Genomic DNA, 25,841 nt, shown 5'->3' on the forward strand with positions numbered 1-25,841 from the left:
CTTTTGCCCCAGGGGGAATATTCCTAATTAGTGCTATGTGTTCTATTTCGTCCATAATATTGAATCTGAAGATTAGGACTTTAAATTGTACTTTATGTCAAATTGACAAACAATTCTCTTTTAGTGTATACATTCTGCACACTCTATAACATCTCTGGACTTAAATGGTTTGGTCAAAGCAGTGAGAGCACCAGATCATACAAGATGTTGAATGAACTCTGCCAAGATACATTTGTTGTAGTAATTCAGTACTTGCAACTCAAAACCAGGTTAGAAAATGTTTTAATTCATTACCTCTTCATCTCCTAATTGTGCCATAAGCCATGGAGCTATAGAATGTTAGAAAGAGAAGGGGCCTTAAAGATCAAATCATGGATGAGGGACCTGGGGCCCAGAAAGATTAAAGGACCCATCCTACATCATATGTTAATAAGTGAGAAGTAGTGTGGCATAGTGTACCCACAGTGATTTATTATGAATTTGGTTTGAGACTCCCTCCTGACATTTACTAGTTTTGTGAGTTGGGCATGTCACCTAATTTCTGTGATCCTTAGCTGCAAAATAGAAATGATAATACTTGTGATGCCTACTTTGCAGGATTGTTGTGAGATAAATACTTTGTGAACTATAAGGCACTATATAAGTATGAATTATCAAATAGGATGAAAATATAGGACTTTTGATCCCCAAGTCTTACATTCATTCTACTATAACATGCTGCCAGTGAGATCTCAATGAACTAATCCATACTTTTCAAAATATTGCAAACTTAAAACTAGAAGAGACCTTACTTAGCAGCTGCTTTTAAAAATGTTTAGTGCTAAAAGCTTTCCAGAATAAGGAAGTTTACTAAATATGGTTTTGTAATTCATTGGTTCTTACCTATGCTTGTTAATAAATCTTTGCCCAGTCTGTATTTTCTAAATATACTTACGTCAGTTTGATTACTTGATTCTTGATATAATGTTTGCTCAAGATAGAATCCATAAATGTTTCATCCACCTGATTTTAGAGAGATATAGAATATTCATTAACACAAAGATGATATTTTGCAATAAGAGTGAATCCTTGATTAAGAATCAAGGCATTCGGGGCGGCTAGGTGGCACAGTGGATAAAGCACCGGCCCTGGAGTCAGGAGTACCTGAGTTCAAATCTGGCCTCAGACACTTAACACTTACTAGCTGTGTGACCCTGGGCAAGTCACTTAACCCCAATTGCCTCACTAAAAAAAAAAGAAAAAAAAAAGAATCAAGGCATTCATAGTGAATTCCAGCTGAGGGCTATTGCCACTATCTAGTCTAATTACACAATATCTAGTTTATGCACTTGCACCATTAACATATTTATAGCAGCACTTTTTGTAATGGCAAATAACTGGATATAAAATAGATGCCTATAACTCTGAAAATGAATAAACAAATTGGTGTACATAAGTATAACAGAATTTTATTGGGTAAGAAAGGGTTAAATAAAGAATTTAGAGAAGCATAGCAAGACACATGAACCAATGCAAAGTGAATTAAAGAGAAGCAGAAAATAACATAACCTGGCATTATAATAATGTAAATGGAAAGAACAAAAAAATTAAACTGGTATGAACATAATAACCAACAAGTTTGGCCTTGGGTAGAGTTGAGAAAACAGACTTTCTTTTCTTCTTTTAGAGATGGGGACTATAGATATGAATTATGACATGTCAGACTTGGTTGATGTTTTGGTTGTTTCCATTGAACTTTTTTTCTCCCCCTTCCCTTATCTTCCCTTCCATCTATGTTACAAGACATGGCTTATTGGTTAAAGGAAATAGTGAATATATTCAGAAATAAGGTTGATACAAATAAAAAAATATCAATAAAAAGGATAGTTCATGAATAAAGACACAGGAAAGAGTCTAAACTTAAGGGAAGATGATTATGGAAAGGGAGAAGAGGGAAGAGGATAAGTTGCATGTGAGCAAAGCCCCTCTTTAATTAAAAGAGGATGGGCTAGGGCAGCTAGGTGGTGCAGTGGATAGAGCACTGGCCCTGGAGTCAGGAGTACCTGAGTTCAAATCCGGCCTCAGACACTTAACACTTACTAGCTGTGTGACCCTGGGCAAGTTACTTAACTCCCATTGCCTCACCAAAAAAAAAAAAAGAAAAAGAAAAGAGGATAGGCCCCTAGTTATATATTGAAGAGGTTAGATTTTTCAAAATAAAATATTTTATTCTATCACTTTTTAGAAGAAAAATTTTGTCACTAGACTTCCATGAAGTCTTTTATTGGCCTAATTTTTCTCTCTAGAGCATGACCTTAGGAAAGAACTGCAGGTCTGAATTATTTCAATTGGCTTTCACACTAGAGTATAAACCAAGGGACAACAATACAATTTTCTTGCCAGTTGTTAGCCCTGAGCTGTTTTAATCTAATTATATCACTGTGTGCCAGAGGGGAAATAAAAGACAACTTTATCTATGCTGTGGTTGTAGAAAATGTGTTGTCAGAGATAAAGTAGCCCGGTACCCAAGTTGCATCTGGCACCTGCAAGTAGCAGTGTTTGGCAGTGAACGCTGGATGGCAGCAATGCATGGTGTTTGTCAGCATTTTTAGAGCATTTTGACGGATTGCTTAAATTGGCTACTAGGCTTGAGGATATGCTGAGCATGCAAATAACTTATTGGAATTATTCTGGGAGGGACAAGAAAAAAACCACAACTGTCACCTTATAAAAGGGCAGAAAAAGAAAGGAAGGCTGAGGTAAGGAAAAATATCTCAGGATTTCCTTACTCAGCATCAATGTTCATTTATTTGATTGTTCATGGTATATTACAATACTTTACTGGATCTCATTATCTTAAGTGTGAATATTCATTTTACTCTTGTAGCTAGTAAGAGCTCTATAACTTTTCTTCTTGTGAATTATTTTCCTTGTCTTCACACAAAAATTTAACAAATTACAATATTAATAGCTCTCAATTATAAAACACTATAAGGTTTATGAAGCACTTTCCTCACATTAACCCTGTGAATTAATAACACTAGAATGTTCCAATTTTTTAATTGAGTCACAGGGAAGGTAACTGATTTGCTTACATCACACAGCCTGTAGGTGGAATAGTTAGATCTCCCAAGAGAGCACTAATTTCTCTTCTGAATAATTGTTCATCTCCCCAACATGTTGAAAAGGGGATGTATCAATCACTTATGTATGGAGGACTCCAAAGGCTCTCTGTCCTGCTGACTTGTTCCCTCACTCTCCAGCTCAGTACCTGCCTTTTTCTTGTTCTCCTGCCCTTGTCTTATTTGCACTGCACCTGGTCTATCTATAGCCAAGAAGCTCCTTCTCCAGTCTCTGGTTGCACAGATTCTGGTTACCAATTGCTTGCTTGCCCCTAACCCAATCCTTCATAATACTACCTATATGCTACTCTTTTAGGGAGGTTGCCATCTTTCTGTTTAAACTAAACATTTTGAAAGCTGTTCTACCTGTACACAGGCTTTTGAGAATATGTTTTCCCCTCCAGATAGAACATGGTAGCATATTACATGCTTACCCTTTTAGGTACATCTCCTAGTTTAAAAAAATGGCAGACACTACAAATCACATTGGCTATATGACACTCTTATTCTAAATGTTCATCATTTTGCGCACAGCATCTTTACAAGTAATTATCTCAAATATCCAATACATCTGCAGACATAGAATATATGATATCTCTGTCGGCACTGCATAGGTTGTGGAAAGAAATATAATGCATAATTCACATAATCCATAAGATAGCAAAATTCATACATAGCATACAACTTCACGTATCAGAGTTTTAGGCAAAATAGAAATCAATTAATACTATCAGGCTACCAATGCAACCTTCTCCCCATTACTTCTGGAACATCCTAAATCAGTCTGATCACTGGCCAGTGAGTTCTTTAGAGGTGACTTGCTGTTAGTCCATGTTCTTCAGACCATTTGGCCTACCATGAAAATTTTGAATTCATGGATACTCCAGAATGGCCATCAATGCTTTCCAACAAATAAGACTCTATATGTGTCTTCTATTCTGCTGAGGACCACATTACTGAAATATCTTTTTTTTTTTTTTTTTTTTTTTTGCAGGGCAATGGAGGTTAAGTGACTTGTCCAGGGTCACACAGCTAGTAAATGTCAAGTGTCTGAGGCTGGATTTGAATTCAGGTACTCCTGAATCCAGGGCCAGTGCTTTATCCACTGCGCCACCTAGCTGCCCCCCACATTACTGAAATATCAGTCAAGAAACAGGGACCTGTGAACTCTTTCCTCCTCCCTCTCAATCTTGGAAGAGGTTTTCTCTCAAGTCAGGGGCAATCTTGCTTGACTTCCCTGACTCTTGGAAGGGTATTAACATATACTTTCCTCCTCAGTTGAATCATGATCCCCAATTTCTTCATATGAATGATCATATGACTTCATCAATCCATCTGCACCCAATAGAGAAGCCTTCCTCAAAGCCCATATGGCTAACCCTCTGACATTTTTGTCCTACTTATTAATAAGGCACCTGGCTAAGTGGGGCATAATCAACAGATGGTTCTGATGTATTGTCTTTGTAGGCCCCCAACTATTCTTTGGCACCATTTTCTCTTCCATCAAACTACACTGCCTTTCATCTATTTGATATGGAATAGCTTCCTACCAGTTTGCTATTTTGTCTTTTCTCTGTGCACCAATAAACTTTTGATGCCCGCAAACTTGTACATGACATCATTTGTTCCTCTCTAAGCTTGTCTGAGCTAAGGTCATAGATACGTGTTAGGCTTCCTTCAACTGATCCTCAGCTAGAAGATCTTCTGCTTATTCCCATCTCTATTTTTTGAGTCTCTAAAACACAAATAAATAGGGAAAAAATAGAGGCCCTTATCCAAATATCAGCAGGTATTGCGGATTCTTGATGACATTATATATATTCACCAGAAATACCCCATATTGACTCCATTGAGCTTCACGAAGGAAGGAAGTAAAAATGCATTTGCTAAATGGATAGATTTCTGGGCCTGGAGTCAGGAAGACCTGAATTCAAATCTTGCCTCAGACACTCAATAGCTGTATGATCCTCGGCAAGTCATTTAACCTCTGCCTTAATTTACTGGAGAAGGAAGTGGCAGACCACTCAAGTATCTTTGCTAAGAAAATGCTATACAGGGTCATAAAGAGTCAGACATGAATGAACAACTGAACAACAACAACAACAACAATAACAACAATAACATGTCAAGCAGTATGCCAAGTGTTGTACAAATATTATCTCATTCAATTCTTTTATGCCCATTTTACAGTTAAGAAAACTGATGTTAGCAGGGTAAATGACTTGACAAGAATAATATAGCTTTTAAGTATCTGAGGCAAAATTTGAATTCAGGTATTCTCAACTCTAGATCCTGGGTTCTACCCACTGTGCCACCTAGTTGCCTCTGAATCACCATCATGTTCAATATTTGATTGAAGTCCTCTGCTTTGGGATCTCCTTGAAGATGATAAGGTACTTTTCTAGACTTCTCTATTCTTGCCAAATCTAGAACTTCCATGAATAGTTTTCTCTCAGAATCCTAACCTTTGTGATCTTGGCAGAGAAGGCATAGCCAGAGAAGTACTCCTCCCACAATATCTTGACAACTGTAGAAGCTTTCTGGTTGAATATATGTGTCAACACCAGGTGAAGTAATCTGTTACCATCAGAATGTTGCTCATATTCATCTAATATCAACTCTATGCCACTATGAGGAACCAAAATAGTTTTCTGGAGAAGCTCCATTAAGGATCGATGTTCACCGAAAACTAGAATACAATTGGTCTTCTAAGTCTCTATTAACAGCCCACAATACAATTTAAGGCCTTCCTTCCACAGTTACATCTTCAATCGGAGTAAATCATTTTGAGTATTCAAAGAAATTGATAATAATGAATGAAAGACTCAACTGATTGACTAATGATGAAGTCTTAAAGTTTTTGGAGATAATATCAAGCAATACAACTGCAAATTAAAGGTTTCCAAGAACATTCAGAGAGGGAATTTAAATTGGTTTAGTATCCACGTGAAGAGAGGCTAATTATTATTACTACATCAATTATCTGTTTTTAAAGAAAATGCCAAACTTCCAGAAACATGGATTAAAAAAGGAAAGAAATTTAAACAGGAGAACAAGGAACTCGAGTGTGTTTAAAGACCAGTTTGTAAAATTCCCTTAAATGAATTCCTCCCACTACTGATGGCTTGGCAATTCACAACTTGTTGACTACAATAATGGATTAAATTCTTGACTCACCAGATGATATAATTCATCTAACAAGGAAGCTTACTTGGAAAAACTACTGAGCCATGCAGTATTTCCATTTATGACTCTTGGGTTTTATTTGGGGTAGGGGGGATCAAGAGGAAAGCAGATGATATCCACAAAATCAGGAGGTATAAAATTACCATGGAAAAGAATGACAATTGTGGTAGAGAAAAAATTTCTTTCTCACAATGATATAGAGATTCTTGATGAAGGCTTAATGAATAGTGTTTGTTTCCTTTAGTTATTTGTAAGAGAAAAGCCTGAATAGAATGATAAATTCTTTACTGAATGCAGAAGATGCTTAGTATTGTTCTCTAAAGGGCTGAGATAATTTCTCATGGATCAAGTGCATTCTTCTTCATTTCTTTTATTTTTTTAGAAATTATATTGATGCTTTGCCTTTTACTTTTCCACCCCAGGTATTTCCTGATATATGCCTCCTTATCCCTAGTTTTATAGAAAATGTAGCTGAGACTCTGAGGAATAATAATTTGGCCATGATAATAACACAGCATGTGTCAGCAGCTAATACCCAGATCTCCTGATACCCCTTCCTTTCCTTCTCCCTCACTCTTGTCCAGTTTAGTTATTTTTTTTCCTGCTATACCAGAATATGTCTCTCCAAATATTATAATTCCCTCTTTTATGAGATAATTCAATTACTTAGCATTCTACCTCACTTAATTCATTATTTTTATGACAATGAATCTAATTCTTTCATCTTAATTTTATGCATTTGCTTTGACACTTTATCTATAATAATGGAACTGAGAGATATAGACCTGTATAGGGTTATCCAATATGCTTGCTTATCATTTATCATAAGGAATTGATTTGTCACAGACATGTGATACTTGTTGATATACTCTGCTGAGGTGAGAAGAGTGACAACCAAGTACAGGTGTTATCAAAGCCATTCATGCCATCATATCATCTTATGATGTCACTTGTCATGCAGAGGATATCAGTACTTCCCAATGTATAACATCAGGAAGGTCCCGACTTCACCTTACTAGATTAATATTGTCTAACCTCACAATATGACAATGCTGTATTATGTATGTATCAATTGTGTCATGTATCAAGTCATGTAACAAATGAAGAGACACTATCACCACAAGACTAACGGGCATTGGAATCCTCCTTGATGTGCTGATTGGCCTTATTAAAGACAAGAAATAAGAATTAGGATGAATTTCTTTGTCAGACAATGACTCAGCTAATTTTATGGCCTAAAGTTCCCAAGGTCTCACTCTAAGTTTTTGGAGGATTTTTTTTTTTTTTTACATTCTACCAACTTTGAAGATTGACAGACTTAACAAGATAATGACCCTAAATTTGCTTGATGAGAAAAAAATAAAAATAATCTTTGGGGAAATGTGCTAACTTTTCCAGCATGCTGAGTATATTAAAATGATTATTTTTCTATTCATTTACTAGGCCACAACACATACTGAGCACCTAACAAATAGAGAGCCTCTTAGTAGGCAGGAAAGTGGGAAGTCCCAAAGGCTAGAGAAGATCTAGTACCTGCCCTTGATAAGCTTACATTTGATGTTGAACCCAATGGCTTGAAAATATCAATGGGCAGACATGTATTCCTTCCAATTAATGCACAGTTGTACCTTTCTCACTAGGAATACCAATTCAAACATTTACAAAATGGTTTAAACTCTTTAGCAAATGGTGATATATGAATTTCTGATAATAAATTATCATCTCTCCTGAGCTTTCTACCTTATCTCAACCTCTTATAACTCTATATTCTAACAGGATATATGCTCTGCATGTACCATTCCTAACTTATGTTAAACAAGGTAGAGATACATCTATTTATCTTCCCATTGGCACAATAGATAAGAGTATTAGACCTAGAATCAGAAAGACTTGAGTTCAAATGTTGTCTGAGATACTGATGAACTGCATATCCTTGGACAAGTCGATTAATCACTGTTTGCCTCAGTTTCTTCATCTATAAAATTGGAATTACTAATAGCTCCCTACCTCCTAGGGCTGTCATGAGGATAAAATGAGAAGATATTTGTAAAACATGTTGTAAATCTTAAAATGGTATATAAATGCTAGCTATTATTATTACCAGTTACAAAAGTATAAAGTCATGCTCTCAAACAGGAAATCTCAATAATACTCAAGGTGTCAGCAGCTTAATTCTCTGCAATCTGATCTGTGGTCAAACCTTGTTTTTATTTCCTTCACAGCATCTGAATCATGCTCTTACAAGGGACAAAGTCATCCCCATAATCTTAATGAAGATTCTGCATTTCATCTGAACTCTTCCAACTGTGGTGATATCTCACCTTCAATCTTCTCATCACCTCTGGCAATTGCCTGCTCTACTTGATTCTTTTTTTTTTTTGTTTTTGTTTTTGTGGGGCAATGAGGGTTAAGTGACTTGCCCAGGGTCACACAGCTAGTAAGTGTAAAGTGTCTGAGGCCGGATTTGAACTCAGGTCCTCCTGAATTCAGGGCCAGTGCTTTATCCACTGTGCCATCTAGCTGCCCCTCTACTTGATTCTTAATGTTTCTGCTATATTGTCCTCTTGCCTAGGTCTTTTCTCATAGCAAGAATGCCTTCCTTAAAGGAATGACCACTGCACTGTGGATCTAATCCAAGTTCGTCACCTTTAGCTTCAAATTATTTCATGAAGCTACTCTGTACTACTACATTTCCCTTGTCTCCTATTATTTCCCAGTCAATAATCTCTGTAACTTCTAACAAATTCAACACTGCTTTGAGATTAATTTCTGACTTCACCTCTCTTTAAAAAGAAAGAGTTGACAGTTTAGAACTGCTCTGAGCAGAAGGAATAGACCATTATTTAATTTAGGGAAGAAGAACTTTATCCATCTCCCTAATTTCCTTCCACTTTCCAAGAAGAGGATGTTTGTATTGGCCCAACAGAAGAGTTAATACATCTTAATCAAAAGACAATAGTATACTCTAATTCAACATGGATAAAACTAAGACTATTAGGGAGATTGGGGGAAGGAGGAGGGGAGAAATAAAGACATATAAAATTCTTTTTTACTTTAAATTTCATGTCAGTGAGAATAGAGATGGAAAGCCAAAATGAAAGTATTTATAGCATTAGTTCAGGACTTCAGAAGACACTTTGGTTGCATGGGTAAAAAATGGCAGAGCCAGGACTCAAAATCCCAGACTTCTGACCCCAAACTCAGTGTCCTTTATGCACTGCTAAGACATTTCCTTCTAAGCAATTTTAGTGTTCTCATACTTTGTGAGCAGACTAAATGATTAACATTGCATTACTGTAGGGGTGTTGTGAAACTCAAACAGTAGCCACACAGGACACTTTGATTGATGAAATGTTATTATTGTTCATCCTTTTTTATTTGAAGAGGGTTAATGACATCATGGGGTGATGTCTTGATTTGTCCATGAATTGGATTTAAGTGAGGCATAGTTGCACAAAGTGTCAGCCTCATTCTCTCTTCCAGAGTCATTGAAGTGCAGTGGCAAGAAAAAAGTCAAGATGACTGGCAATGACCGGGGATGCAGCAGATGACCTGATTGAGCTCTAAGCACTCCACAGTGGCTGCTTCAGCCACCTTCATGGCTGTTGAAACAAATTGTTCTCATCCATCCATTGTGCCAGGGAAAGTCTTCACATGCTTGGAGTAGGCATCTCTGGAACTCACTGACAAGTCTGAAGCCTGGGGGTTACCCTCAACCTAGTTTAGCTCTTCTTCCAAGACAGCCTGCTGCTATTCATGCTACAGCTTCTTGGAAACACAGATGAAATTTATATCATGGAAGCAGCTAGGTGACACGGTGTTTAGAGCTCTGGGCTCAGAGTCAGGAAGACTTGAGTTCAAATCCAGACTCAGACACTTACTAACTGTGTGATTCTGAGTAAGTCACTTAACTCTGTTTGCCTCAGTTTCTTTATCCATAAAATTTTCTGGATAACGAAATGGTAAATCTTTCTAGTATCTTTGCAAAGAACCCCCCCCCCCAAAAAAAAAAAAACCAAGATCACAAAGAATTGGCTATAACTGAAACAGCCAAACAACAGGAAACCTAGAAGAGCCGTCACTGTCCAGGAGCATAAACCCATTTTACTTATTTCACTCTCTTCCATTCACATCAGTAAATTCAAAACCAAGAGGAAGAACAGGACTTGCAAGCTTTCCTGCTTTAGCTATTTAATTAGTATTCATATGGGACAGGGGGAAAAAAAAAAGGCTTTATTCATTGGGATTTAGCAACAATGAACAGGAGTGGCCCAGGGAGAGGCACGAGCCTTCCTTGTAATTAATTCCCTTAAGGTGAACTTGGACCAGAGAGAAACTTGCCTCATACAGACAAAGATAAACAGTTGAAAGCCCTTCCTGACCCCTTCATTTTGTACTGACCTCCCTTTCCTCTTAATTCTTGCCTATTAAATGTAACGCACAATTCCGCACTTAATTATATGCTGCTCTTCTCATTCACTTGAGCCCTTGTACGACAGAGATCATGTTCTCATCATCTCTCTGCCGTGAAGCACTGAGTGCATGAAAGTTGCACAAGAAATACTTAATATTTACAAGAATCTCTCCTCAGCTCGGTTCTTACCAAAGTATTATCTATTGACTGGAACTTGTATGTTTGTTATTTGAACAATTCTTTGAGTTCCTGTCTTATAAAGAATTATCATGCCTAGAATTTATATAGTGCTTTACAATTTGCAAAGCTTATTACATACATAGGTTATCTCATTGAATCACCACAACAGCCCTGGGACATAGGTGTTATTGTTATCTTTATTTGACAGATAAGGAAACTGAGGATGAGAGGGGTTAAGTGACTGCCTAGGGTCACACAGCTAGTAAACATCTGAGGTACAATTTGAATTCAGGTTTTCCAGACTCTTAAGTCCTGTGCTCTATCCATTGTACCACCAGCTACCTAAAGAATTCAATACCATTTAAAAAGACTATTTTGCCTAGCTCTGTAGACTCTGAATGGTTTGCTGTCATCTCCCTGACAAATGGGAAGAGATTTTCTAGTTCCTTTTAAAAGTTTAGCTTTAAAAATATGTCCAGTAAGATTCTCCCTGGTAAAATGTTACTTTATAATTATAGAATTTTCAAAAACTTTTTCAAAGAATTGATACGTATGTTTTCTGTTTTGTGCTTATAACTCTATAAGGCCAGCATTACAATGCCCATTTTACAGATGAGGAAAGCTATCCTTGGTGATCTGTTGAAGCTATATAGTAAAGTTGGGACTAGGAGGCAGCTTAATATTATGGAAATAGTCCTGGACTGGTAATGCAGAGACCTGGATTATAACTCAAGATCTACCATAATTCTGTGGGTGCCTTTGGACTCAACTTCCACATTTATAAAATGAGAATAGAACAGGGGATGTGGATTAGGCCATGGATTACTAATCTGGGTTCTGAGGACTTTTGTTTTAAATTGTTTTGATAACTCTATTTAATAAAAATAGGGTGGATTTTTTGTCTAATTCTATGTACTTTTTACATTCAAAAAATATTATTCTGAGAAGAGATTCATAGACTCCATCAGACTGCCAAGATACAAAATAAGTTAACAACCCCTGGATGAGTTGCTTGTCTAAGGTTACTTCTAGCTCTCAGGCAACCTCATACCTAAGAGAGGTATGAAAATTATTATACATATCAGTTTTAGTGAAGAAATATTTTTTTTACCAATTATTCTAAATTTGAAGCTGACATATCTGTATTCAAGTCCTGTCCCAACACATATTACCCATGTAACTCTGGAATAGCCAATTCACATTTCTGTGCCTCAGTATCTTGATCTGTAAAGCAGAAAGAATAGCCACAAGCTCACAGTAGTAGTTATTTGCACATATGTTATATGCCTCTATTGTATTTAAGTTCTACAAAGGAAAGGGATCTTTAAAAAAAAAATTATCATATGGAGGGTATTTAGTGTAGGAGGCAGCATGGCATAAAATTAAAAGCATCAGAATGTGAATGAAAAGATTTGGTTACTAGTACATGCTCTGCTTCTCATTTGCTTTGAGAATCACTGTGTAAAAGCCTCAAGTTTCAGAAATAGAAGTTTCCTTAGAACTTATGTAGTCTAACCCTGGTATGAAGTTTAAATTCCTTGTATAAACCCTCCAGTATGCTTGCATCCCAACAAGATAGTTGATTCCAACTTTGAAGATTTTTAATATATGAGATAATATAGAAATTTTTTTAAACCTTAAAATACTTTATAATTATCAGCTATTTTGATTAAAAATAATAACGATAATAGATATGGACCATTAAGGCTGGCCCAAATGTAATGGGTTGCTCCAGGACCTGAGTGAATTTCATTATTTGGAAAATTAGGGTTTTGCATTAGATTGTCTCTATTTTTCATCCAACTCAAGTTTCTACAAAGGAAAAAAATATAGACCTACCAAAATTTCACTCATCTCACGTAAGTCCTTATAATTATAGGCATAACCTTGTTCAGTATTGGCATTCAACTGTACATCTGAAATTTTAAAGGTGCCATGATAATATTCCAGCTTCTGATCTGCATTGGAAAGAAAACAAAAGAAAAATAAAGATGAGACTTGGGCTCTGGGTCTGAAGTAAAATATAAGTCTTAGACCCAGCACCAGTAGAGGTTCATACTGAGTTCAAGATCAGGCCACTGTGATGCAATGTTCTATTGTATATATATCCAGAAAGATCCCTTTTTGCTGGTGTCAAAAAGGTTAGTTTTCTTGTTCATCAATAAACTTAAAGATGTGAATTTCTTAAGAGCATGCCACAACAATCCAAGAATGGATGAATGAAAGTATGGGATTAAAATATATGAGGTAGAAAGAATGAATATAGATTAATTACTGGGAGAGGTAAAAAGTTAGAAGGTAATGGAGATAAATAAGAAAGTTGGGGGCTAGTTTAGTATCTGCGTTCAAAGAGTTCGGCTTGAATTGTAGGTAGAACAAGATTGTAGAAACCTATACCTTGACCTACAGAGGACTATGATTCACATTCTTGGAAGGAATTACTAAATCTCTTAGATCAAAGATCCATTTGAATATTTGAGCATACCTTGAGTTTACAATTGATGACAGTAAATTAAGAAGAGAAACAAATTTGTTAGAAACAAATTTGATCCAGGAAGGCTAGATCAGGGATTCTTAACCTTTTCTATGTCATGGACACCTTTGGCAATTTAGTGAAATCTATGAACTGTTTTCAAAATGTGGTTTTTAAATGCACAGAATAAAACAGATTACAAGGGAAAACCAAGTATGTTGAAATACATTTATCAAAATATTTTTAAATGAACTCATAAAGCCTAGATTAAAATATCTAGGCCATATTCTAAGTCCTGATCCAAAACATGTAGAAGTAAGGCAACTCTAATAAATACTTATTTCCAGATGGAATATCATTAGAACCCATGAAAAAATCTTTATACTTCCAACTGCCTGCTTGTATATAACTATGGTGAGTTTTAATTTTTCATTAACATTGTTGACCTTTATTGTACATACTATTACATTCAACCTCATTAATAAAAAAGTGTTTGTATAGATCTTTAGCTTTTGAAGTCTTTAAACAAATTATCTCTTTTGAACCCCACAGAATCCTACAAGGTAGGTGCTGTTATTATCCCCATTTTGCAAATAAGGAAAATAAAGGTCAGAAAGGTTTACTTGTGAGGATCACACTGCTAATAATTGGCTGAAGCAGGATTTGAATTCAGATCTTATTAACTCCAGTACAGTACTCTATCTAATGTAACATAAATCTGAATATAAAGAATTTGCAGCATAAAGCTAATGATCTTTTATTTTGAAGATATGCTCATGCTGATCCTCTGTTTTTTACTCCTCTTTATAATCAATCCTACCATGACTAATTCTCAGATGTATCAGAATAGCTTTTATATGTTCAAAACAGCTAACCAATGAATATATTGCTATGGATACTTGACCTCAGAGAAAGAGTACAAATATGCTGTGGGGTCCAGGGAAAATGCCTGTGTTTTGAAGATCATACAGAGCTCTAAGAAAAAGGCCTATGAATCCTTAGGCAGCAACAATAGAAACAGAGATGAAAGCAGATAGCTTGGGCCTTATAGCTTATCAGGAACTAATGCATTGCCATAAATTCTCCAGATAATGTATTTGTATACCCTAGCTCTGGAGAATACTGTTATGTAAAAAAGAAAGCTATTTATTTCCATTGACAAATAAACATCTGATATTAACAAATGATAGAGAAAATCTAATTTTAGTGAATTTTACTTAGGACATGGCTACAAATTAACACAAAACTAACACATTATTCCTGCCATCCTTTTTGATACTCAGAAAAGTTGGCAGACAAAAAAGTATGGTATGAGAAGGGAGGTCTGTGCCATGGTGTCTTTGTGACATTGCATAAGTCACAACCTCCCTGTGCTTCAGTTTCCTCATATGTAAAATGAAGGAAATGAATTAAATGACCTTTGAGATTCCTTTCAGTACTGTATACATGGTTCTATGATCCCTGGAGATGAATAAATATGGAACAGTTTATAACAAGTGCCTGATGTTTATTTTTCTTAAATGAATAAGGAACATTACATATATTCCATATATACATATTATATATGTGTGCTATATAATATATGTGCATGTGTTATATATGTATATAGATATATTCATATATTTATACACACACACACACACACACACATATATATATATATATATATATATATATAATTTGGAAGACAATAGCTATCCTGATTAAATGTACCTTAAAAAATTATAGGATTCAAAACTGGGGAATTACCTTAAAAATTCACTAATCCAACTCTCTTATTTTACAAATGAAGAAACTGAGGTCAAAATGTTAAGTGCTTTGCCCAAGGTCATGCACCAAATAAATAGCCAAAGTTTGAATCTTTCAATTCCAAATCCATGGTGCTCTCTACTACACTAGCAATTATTTCGAAAACAGCACCTAAAAGACCCCAATTTCAAGAAGGAAATTACTTTCACATGTGGGGGGGAAAGAGTCATCTTGGGGGAAAAGAAATTAAGGAAATTTCCTTCCAAGTTATACCTACCAGAGACCAAGAAATGAATCAAAAGACCAATAGTTATGCCTGCAATCAGCACTCCTATAATAACAATAAGGATGATCATCCATGGCTTCAAACCTTGGTGTTTTGTGCCTAGTCTTGCTGACCTAAAGGGAGAAGGGAGAGACAATTTAGCCATCAGTAAACAGTAAATCTCACAATGAAAGAACAAAATACTTTCTAGTTGTCTCTGGACATACAAAAGAGTAGCTTAAACTAATTTGACCAATGAATGAGAATTTGCTTTATGGCATACCTGAGATCACAGTATTTAAAGAGTAATAACAATAATAATAACTAGTATTTATATAGCACTTTTTAGGGTTTGCAAAAACATGGTACCAAGCATTATCTCATTTGATCCTAACAGCAACCCTGGGAAGGAGTCTGAGAGAGGTCAAATGACTTTCCCAGGGTCACACAGATGGTAAATGTCTAAGGCAAGTCTTCATCATTCCCAGTACAGTGTACTATGTACTGTGCCCCCCCTCTTCCTCATGTCTCATGGACACACATAATGCTAGCAGCCTTGTCTTTGTGCTGGGTAGAATAGCTTCTCAGAGACCACAATCTAATGTAGAATAGTTTCACAGACAGTTACAGATAGAAGGAGGTAGTATAGTAGACACAAGTATGGTAAAATCACATGCACCATTCATTTAAAAATTACTGTATTATCTCAGGACAGGTCACACTTCCAAATCTGGATTTTGTAAAGTCTTAATATGGCCTATAATCAGTGTTATTTTTCAAGTTATTTTTCTGTATTTTCTTAACAATACAATAATTGTGTGGAACCAACCACCCAGGGCAAGAGGTGGACTGGCTACAAAGTCCTCTGGGATTTGTTTTTCTTCCCAGTTTAGGAAGAAAGAAAACTAGAGGTGTGTGTGTGGGAGGGTGGGAGGGTGAGAGGGGAGAAGTAGGGGAGTGGGTGTTGAATGTGGAGTTACTGATGCAGCCATGGAAGATGGTGACCAGGATAACAAGCAGAGCCGTGTATGGCTGTTGGAGTTTTTGTGCAGTAGCAGGAGTGCTGAGAGAATACCTGTTAGGAGGAAAGACTGGTACCCCATCCTATATTTGCCTTGCTTCTGTGTACTTTAAAAAAATAGAATTCTATATTTGCTATATTTTAATGATAATTTTATAAACACCTATGACTGATTCTTGTCCATAAGTTTTCTGGTGTCTTTTGTTTGTAACATGAAGATGTTAGAGAGGGGCCTTTCTTATCACAGGGCTGGAAACTAAACCCATAGTTAAGAGACTTCTTATCCCTAAATAGGGGGAATAAGTGCAAACCATTTCATAAGCTCAGAATTACTACAAGTCTACACTCTATTTCATACATTTACCTCATAGAGACAAACTAGTTTTATTCATATAGCTTTGTAAAAATTCTTACATTATTATATCAGACCATTAATGTATATCTTATATCTTTGATTCATTTCTCATGTTTTTCCCCAGACAAATTATGTGGTCTCTCTCTTGGGCCCTCTCCTCTTTTCTCTTTACATTCTAATTCTTTGTGATTGGTGGCTCGGCCTCTGTGAGCACAACTCACCGGAGGTGGGCTGGAGTGGCAACAGAATCGAAACTGGCTCAGCACCACACTGGAGGACAGAGAAGTCTGAGCCAGCCATCTCCTTTTCCCACAGTTCCATCTGCATCGGGGATCTCCCCTCAGCCCATCACAAGTGTACCACCTTACTTCTGCCATGTGCACCAGTGCAAACAGGCTGTGGCAGAGAGGGCTCAATACAGTGGGAAGAGTTTGGAAGTGAGAGAGGAGAAGCAGAAACACCTTGAGTGTCTTTGTATTACCTCTTCTAACCTCTGTGTGAACGTTTGCCTCATGTGAGTTCTCTAAATAGTCTTAGACAAAAATATATTTGGCATTCGAACAACATGGCCAGCCCATCAGCGCTGTACTTGCTGAGGTAGAATTTGAATGCTTGGCAGTTTAGCTCAAGAAAAGATTTCAGTGCCTTGCACCTTATATTTCCAGGTGATTTTCAGAATCTTCCTAAAGCAATTCAAGTGGAAGAGATTCCATTTCCTGGCATGACACTGGTAGATTGTTCAGGTTTCACAGGCATATAACGATGAGGTCAGCAAAGCAGCTCTGTAGATCTTCAGTTGGGTAGCCAGGCTAGTATTTCTTCTCTCCCACACTTTCCTTTGGAGCCTCCCAAACACTTATCCAGCTGTGGCAATGTGTGTGTCAACCTCATTTATCAATATGTACATCCTTGGAAAGTATACTGCCAAGTTAAATGAACTTATCCACAGCTTTAAAAATCTTTCCACTGTAACTGATGGCTCCATGTATGGATGGTGTGGTGTTGGCTGGTGGAGAACTAAGGACAACAACTGTTTCTTGATGATCTAATCAATTCTCATAGGTTCAATTAACATCTCTATGCAGATGATACCCAAACCTATGTAGCTAGTCCTAATTTCTCTCTTGAATTCTAGTCCCTTATCACTAATTGAGAGCTGGACATTTCTACCTGTATGTCTTGTAGATATATCAAATTAAATATAGCTAAAATAGAACAGTAAAAAAAAAACACACCTCAAACCAATCCTTTTCTCTATTCTTCCATTTCTGTTGAGGTGACCATAATAATCCTTCTATGTATCAGTCAATTGAGCAACCTCAGAATCATCCTTGACTCTTTCCTTTCCCTCATTTTCATTGTCAGGTCTTGTTGATTCTACTTCTGGAATATATTACTGTATCCCACCTCTCCTTTCACACAGATACTACCTTAGGTCAAGACTTCATCACATTTGCCTAGACTATCACAATGTACTCCTACTTGACTTCTCTGCTTCCAGGCCTTCTGTCCCCTTCTCTCTCTATTGTCCCTCCAAGATGATATTTCTAAAATATAGATATGAATATATCACCTTTCTAGTAAAAATTCTTTACCAGCTCCTTATTACCTCCATTGTAAAATGCAAAATCCTCAGCCTTGCACTGACAGCTCTCTAGCATTGGATTCTCACCTACATTTCTAGTCTTTTTTCAAATTGACCCCTTCATATATTCTGTGTTCTAATGAAACTTATCTAACAGGAATTACTAGTATGTGACATTCACCCCTTGACTTCATGTATTTGCATGTATATAGACATGCTTTGATCCTATCCCTATTCTCATTCCCCTTTCCTAGAATCCATAGCTTCTTTCAAGGCTCAGCTCAGGTGCTACCTCCTATTCGAGGCTTTTTCTGATCTTCTCTGGGCTTCAATCTCTTTATCTATAAAATGAAGGGGTTGGACTAAATTATCTCCAAGAGTCCCTTTGAGCTTATTCCTGAAGACAAGGTATATTTTATCTTATATCCTTACAGCCTGGCATAATGTTTGATAAAGAGTAGGTGCTTTAGAAGTGTGTGTTCCTGAATCAAACTGATTCTGGCAACACCTGTGTTGATTGCAAAGCATTTTACCTTGAGGAAGAAAAGGGGGAGGGAGTAGAATCAAAGATAAAAGAAGAAAGACAAAATTAATCCAAATGATGAGAAAAAAGGATAGTTTTGGCAAAGTGTCAACCTTTAATAGTATTATCTTTTGTTAGGTAGAATGGAGGTGAAACAGGAAAAAAATGGTATTAAAATGGAGCTTTGGCTGATAAGCATAAAGAAGGGAGAAAACTGAAAATGTTTTCACTGTGTAAAATGACTGATAATTGTAAAGCTACACAAATGTAAACTATTGTAATTTTATGCAGTTCAAAATTTATATAAATATTGAATAGACTTATAGGAGAAAAGAGGAAAGACATTTAAGAGTGGCCAACCATCAGACTCCACTATTCTAACCCCTCATTGTGATCTTGACACACACAAAAGTGAATGACGTCCTGATATATAGGTTCATAGGATTTGGAGCTAAAAGGAGCCTTAAAGATTATCTAGTCTAATAAGTTCACTTTACAGATGAGTACACAATAATGTGGAGATGTTAAATGACTTGCCCATGGCCATGCAGCTATTAAATGCCAGAAATGCAATTTGAACCTAGGTCTTCCTGACTCCAGGTCTAGTATTCTACCTATTATACTAGGTGCAGACCACCATGTGTTTGAAAGAGAATTTTATAATATTCATTACACTTTCATTAAATTTGATTTTCTAACATTTTGAAGGGTGTGTAAGATCAGCTTAGGGTCATGTTAGTTAAAGTAGAACATAGTGGGGTTTTTTTAATGAGTTTATAGATTGCAAAGAGAAACTTACACACCCTGAAAAACAGAGAAGAATGGATTTCATTATGAATAATCAAGAATGGGATGTGCCTGTGCTTGAATATTTGTGGTCTATAACAATGGAACAAAATCTTGTAAAAGCCAGAATCAATTTAACTGGGCTGAAAACCACATGAAACATCAACCCCATCTGATCTCTTTTTAATAGATTGAACAAACATTTCTTAGGCAGTTCAAATATGCTCAGTGCATATGTGCATGGTGCTAAGCTCTGGAGAAAATACAGACACAAACAAGATGAAGTCCCATGAAATTTATAATTTAATAGGGAGACAACCGCAGGTAACTCACACAAAATAGCACACAAGTACATGAGTACAAAGTATTATAGAGGCACACGAAAAAGAGATTATTTCCATTTAAGGGAAACTGGGAAGGCTTCATGGAACATATGGCATTTGCACTGAGTCTTAAAGACTAGTAGGATTTCAAAAGGGAGAAAAGCAAGGGAAGGGAGAGACACAAATGTGAGAGAACACAAATTCTGTACTGAAGATGGCAAGTAATCAAGTTTGGATAGGACTTAACTTATGTGGAGAAAAGCACTGTATGATAAAGTTGGAAAAGAAAGCCTTTACTACCAAGAAAGAGTTTGTACTAGATGTGATCTCCAATAGAGAATCTTTGAAGGGTTTTGAGAAGAAGAGTGACCTTATCATATCTGTGTCTAAGCAATAGTGACCAAACAATGTATGAAGGATGAATTAAAAAAATAGATTAGAGATAAGGGTAAATTGGTGACAGTGAAAACATAAAGGAATGAACTGTTGCCAGAAGTATTGAGGAGGTAGAATAGATGACAATTGGGGGCAGCTAGATGGTGCAGTGGATAGAGCACTGGCCCTGGAGTCAGGAGTACCTGAGTTCAAATCTGGCCTCAGACACTTAACACTTACTAGCTGTGTGACCCTAGGCAAGTCACTTAACCCCAATTGCCTCACTAAAAAAAAAAAAAGATGACAATTGATTAGACATAGGATGTGAGTGGGACAGAAGAGTCAAAGGTAATACCAAAGTTTTGAACATAGACAACAGAGTGAATGGTGGTACCACTAAAAGAAAGAGAAATGTCAGAAGGAAGAGTAGGTTCTTGGACTTTAGTGTTAGAAGGGACCCTAGAGGCCTTGTGGCTCTGGAGTCAGAGGACCTGGGCTCAAAATCGAATATCAGTGTTATTACCTGTGTGACCTTAGGCTAGTCATTTAATCTCCTTTGGCCCCATCTCTGAAAGACAGGAATGGGCTAGCTGGCCTCTGAGATTCCTTGCTACTCTAAATTGATGTTCCTGTGACCTATTCTACCCTCATCATTTTATAAATAATTATTTTTCTACTAGTTCTAATAATATTCTTTCTATTTTACTTCTTTGCTCCTGTATTTTAAAAAATGCTTTATGTGAAATTAGTCTGTGTATAAATATATTGAAAGTACTGCTTGATACAAAAAAAATCCTTACCATATCTTTAATTCTGATATTTTCTGGGTTATATTATATGACTGTAAATCATGGTACACCACTGTAACATTGGGTTTCCCAAAGGTATTACCACAGAAATGAGGTATATCCTGGAAACAACAGACTTGGAGTTTTCTAATTGCCCATCACTTTGTACCTTAGGGCTTTCCAAGGAAAAGCCAAAGAGTCATGAGAGGATCCCTTCTTTCCCTACCCCACCCCCTCAAGATACAGCAGAGCACCTTCAAGGGCTCCATGCCAGATACTAAGGGAGTACAGCATAGTGAAGGCTAAAATTGGAGGTAGCATAGGTAATCCAAAGGATCTGAGGAGATTGAACTTAGGCTGTTTCAACAACTGCCATCTACTGCCTTGAAGTGATCAGCTTTCTGGATTCAATCTTGTTCTTGGTTTTTGATATAATATGCCTCCACTCTCCTCTGGCTGTAGATTCCACTCTGCTTCATATCTGTGGGATCCAGCATGGAGTCCTGAAAAGTGCTATCCCCTGAGCATAAGGGTAACTCTGTCACTGCTGTCTTGGCTTCTTCTCTGGAGGTTTTCAGGTTCAAAGTCATGGACATGAGAGGAACTCTGGATAAATATTTTTTCTTCTTCTAAGGACAGATTTCTAGTGCTTCAAGTTTCCGTGGTAATATATCTTGATAGGGGTAAACCCTGGGTTATAATGGTTTTAGATGAACACATAAAGTAAATTAATTAATTATATTAATAAATAAGTAAGCTGCAGCATATTGGTGTAAGCAAGAAATGGCTTAAAAGAAATCAACCTGGAGGTGTATGTTTTGAAAAAGAAGTGGGTCACTTATATACATAGTATAAGAAAAAGTGATAAACAACCCAAGTTTTTTACTGGTATACAATTAACATTAGAGGAATCAAAACAAGGTCCCCAATGGTTTAAATGGGTCCTCTGTGGAGAATTTATAAGACAGGATGAAATATCACACAGGATGGGAAGGCATGGATGGGATTCCATCTGAACTAGTAGAGGAAGTGTCCACATCCATCTATGGTTAGAATTCTTTAAATAAATGTGTGTATACCTACAGAATGATAGAAAACTTTGATTTCTCAGCCTTCACCAAATCAAGTTTAGTTATAGGGATATCTCTCAATTGCCTTTATCAATCTAGCATGGGCTTCTCCAATGATGGATTATTATTCCATCAGCTAGGTAGAAAAGACCTAAATTATAATCTTAACTTAGACACTTACTAGCTGTGTGACTTTGGGCAAATCATTTAACCACTATGTGCCACAGTTTTCCCATCTGTAAAGTGGGAATAATAGTAGCACCTACCTCCTAGGATTATTGTGAGACTGTTTCTAAAAGTGTTTTGGAAACCTTAAAGGGCTGTATAGATGATAAATATTGTTACTTCCTCATTTTCCACTTAGCTGCCCTAATTTTGACCTTTTTAATCTTCAAAAAGTCTTAGGAACCTCATTATTGAAAATCCTATCATCCTGCATGATTCAATCAAACTTGATATTCACACCTCATCCCCCTCTCTTTCATACTCTCTCCTTCTAGAGGGTGGAGCCATGAACTACTCAACCTCCATTTAAGGAGGGAGTATAAGACAGACATCTCCTTATTTCCCACCTGGCTGCACTGATTTTTAGACTTCTCCACCCTTCTTTCCTACCAAATCCCTCTTGCACATTTCCCTTTCCTTAATGTTTTTCTTTACTTTCCTTTTTTCCCCCTTTTTCTTTTCTTTTCTTTTCTTTTCTTTTCTTTTTTTTTTTGGGTCAGGGCAATGAGGGTTAAGTGACTTGCCCAGGGTCACACAGCTAGTAAGTGTCAAGTGTCTGAGGCTGGATTTGAACTCAGGTTCTCCTCAATCCAGGGCCAATCCTTTATCTACTGCACCACCTAGCTGCCCCTTCCTTAATCTTTTTCATCTTTCTTTTGGGTTTTTTCTTCTGTTTGATTGTAAGCTTCTTACAGGCAGAGGCTGACTTTCTTTTTTTTTTTATGTAATTGTGTCCCCAGTGCACAGCCCCTGGTACATATTAGGAGCTTAGTAAATATTTATTAACTATTAATATCATATATCAATAAGAATTTCTTAAATGCCTACTATATATTGCTATAAATAAAGAAGTAACAGAGTATTCTTAGGTAATGCTATATTTAAGAAAGGTGACATGAAGTCAAGAAAAAACTCTTTAATGTCAGAGCTGTCCAAAAATGTAATGGATCGCTCTCCCAAGAAATGGTCATTCTCTCCTCTCAGAGGTTTTTGAGCAGAAGCCAGATGGCCACTTTGGAGGTATGATATAACGGGGATTCCTTTCATTTCTTGTTTGGACAAGTTGGCTACTGAGTTCCGTTTCAGCTCTAAGGCTCTGATTCTGTAAGTAAGGGATCATACCTTTTCTTAGTTACCTTTGTAGCTATATGTTTATATATCTAAAAGCATTAAACATAGTGGTATTAAATACTTTTACAAACACCTTCTAAGAATTAACCATTTTAACCATTAACCACCCCTATCTGACTAGATTAATTTTTTATAGCTGTAGGTCACAATCTATTTTGTCCTACCTCACCTTCCAAGATAAACCCTGTCAGGATGAAACTAATAACATATTCTAAATTTTTTTTATAGCTATTAACAAGTTGTTAGCACAACTGAACCCCCTTCTTCAGGATCATAACAAAACAAATTAAATTGATGTTCTTTTTCATCAACTCACTGCCTAAATATTTGTCTGCTTGGCCAAAGTTTTAAGATGCCTAAAGTAATTAGTAATGTTGATATTTGCTAGTATATGGCTCAGAACACATATCTAAATGCAGAAATTTTGTTTTACTAACTCGATGGCTGCTTTTCCTTTGAGAGTATAGAATAAATAATGATTTCAATACATACGAGAGAACAAATGGAGAGATTGGCAATAGACTAATTGGCATAAAAACTAAAACTACCACTGTTAGGGAGGGGCAGTGAAACATTGGAGTAGACTAATCCATGAGAGGGAATATTAGGGAGGAAAGGTGAAGAGTTCCGAATACATAAAGTTAAACAGATGAATGAGCCATCTGGGAACAAAGATAAGTGAGATTTCTGGGAACAGGAAAAAAATTAAGGTGAAGAAGTCAAGTGGGTGTTAACTACTATAAAGGTTATTGAAGCATTAAAGTGGATGAATCACCTGGAATTAAATTTAGAGGAAAGAGTAAGGGGGAAAACAATTCTATAGAGAAATGAGAAAGGGGATTAAATGACCAAGAAAGGCACATTGAAGGGGGTTGCTGTTGAGCTAAAGGGGGAATCAGTAGAGAAGGTGTTTTTTTAAATCCTTCTAGCCAAAGAGAAGGGTTATGGATTGCATCAGAGGCAGCCAGGGAATGGAAAAGTTAGTTGTGGTAGCAACAAGAGATTGTAATTTGAGCAGAATGTTTTTTTTTTTAATTTATTGTAAAGGTCATAAGAATAATAATAGTTCCCAAATCATCATGCCCAATTCTGAAAGAACTTCAGTTCCTAGTTAAATTCAAACTGGCATTAGATAAATTTACTCTTATGTTCATTCATTCAAGAAATATTTTTGAGTGTCTTCTGTGTGGGAAGCACTGAACTAAATAAGTTATCAACTTTCTTTGGAGAAATCAGACTCAGGATATTATAATCATTATCTCAACAAAGAATCCCTATTCCTGTATTCTTGGGGTGGTTAGATGGTGCTGTGGATAGAGTACTGGGTCTCAGTTCAGGAAGACTCATCTTCCTGAATTCAAATATGGTCTCAGATCTCACCTCAGACACTAGCTGTGTGACCCTGGGCAAGTCACTTAACCTCCAATTGCCTTAAAAAAACAAACAAACAAAAAATAGGGTCTCAGACACTTAATAGCTTTGTGACCCTGGATAAGTCACTTAACCCTGTTTTGCCTCAGTTTCCTCATCTGTAAAATGAGCTGGAGAAGGAAATGGCAGACCACTCCAATATTTTTGCCAAGAAAACCCCAAATGGGGTAACGAAGAGTCAGACATGACTGAAAAAAAAAGTTCCCATGTTCCTAGGGGATGAGTAAAGAGCTGACTTTTTTGTCCTGGCTTTTGCTGGCAAAGAAATTGGGATTTAGAGAAATTCTATGAATTAGTAGTATTTCTGAAGTTAAATTCCAATCTCTTGTCACTTGAAGCCTAGTGTTTTAACCACTAACAAAATGAATGGGCATTAAAGACAGTGTACTCAAATAGTAAGTTAATTACACCTAGGATCTATATTCATTGCTATCCTTTACTAGTTATGTGGTCTTGGGCAAATCACTTAATCTCTTTGTTTCTTTCCATATCTGTGAAAGAAGCCTATTCATGTCTGTCTTGCCTACCATCCCCAGGCCTGTGGTAAAGAGCTAATAAGATCATACATGTGAAAGCCCTTTGATAGCTCTAAAGTGCTATACCTGCATTGTTAGCATTCCTCTATAATACTATGTAATAATAAAGGAACATTAAGTTAGTCTTAATCAATTTAATTTTTCTTTTTCACGTACTTTCCTGTGATAACTGTCATTTTACATATAACACTAAGTTATGATTAATATCTTTCTCTTTCCCAAGTGCAAAAAAAAAAAAAAGAACGATACAGGGTAATTTTATTTTCCTCCATGTCCTTAATCTTCTTCATCCTACTCTTTTTTTCCAAAGAGGAGTCCCAGGTG

The 25,841-nt window shown here is 36.5% G+C and overlaps 1 protein-coding gene across 1 annotated transcript in view; it reads right to left on the reverse strand.

The window, feature by feature from the left end:
* The window catches only part of TMPRSS11A (transmembrane serine protease 11A), a 52,286-nt gene extending 35,165 nt beyond the window's left edge, over positions 1 to 17,121 (reverse strand). Inside the window, exons 1-5 of the mRNA XM_043972264.1 lie at positions 16,966 to 17,121; positions 16,349 to 16,443; positions 15,381 to 15,502; positions 12,721 to 12,839; positions 935 to 1,002 (exon numbers count right to left, since the gene is read on the reverse strand). Of these exons, the coding sequence (XP_043828199.1) occupies positions 935 to 1,002; positions 12,721 to 12,839; positions 15,381 to 15,502; positions 16,349 to 16,443; positions 16,966 to 17,121 (560 nt within the window). The remainder of the gene's footprint in view (positions 1 to 934; positions 1,003 to 12,720; positions 12,840 to 15,380; positions 15,503 to 16,348; positions 16,444 to 16,965) is intronic.
* Between the last annotated feature and the right edge of the window lie 8,720 nt (positions 17,122 to 25,841).

The sequence above is a fragment of the Dromiciops gliroides genome, chromosome 6 (genome assembly GCF_019393635.1).
Source record: "Dromiciops gliroides isolate mDroGli1 chromosome 6, mDroGli1.pri, whole genome shotgun sequence".
NCBI classification, from domain to species: Eukaryota; Metazoa; Chordata; class Mammalia; order Microbiotheria; family Microbiotheriidae; genus Dromiciops; species Dromiciops gliroides.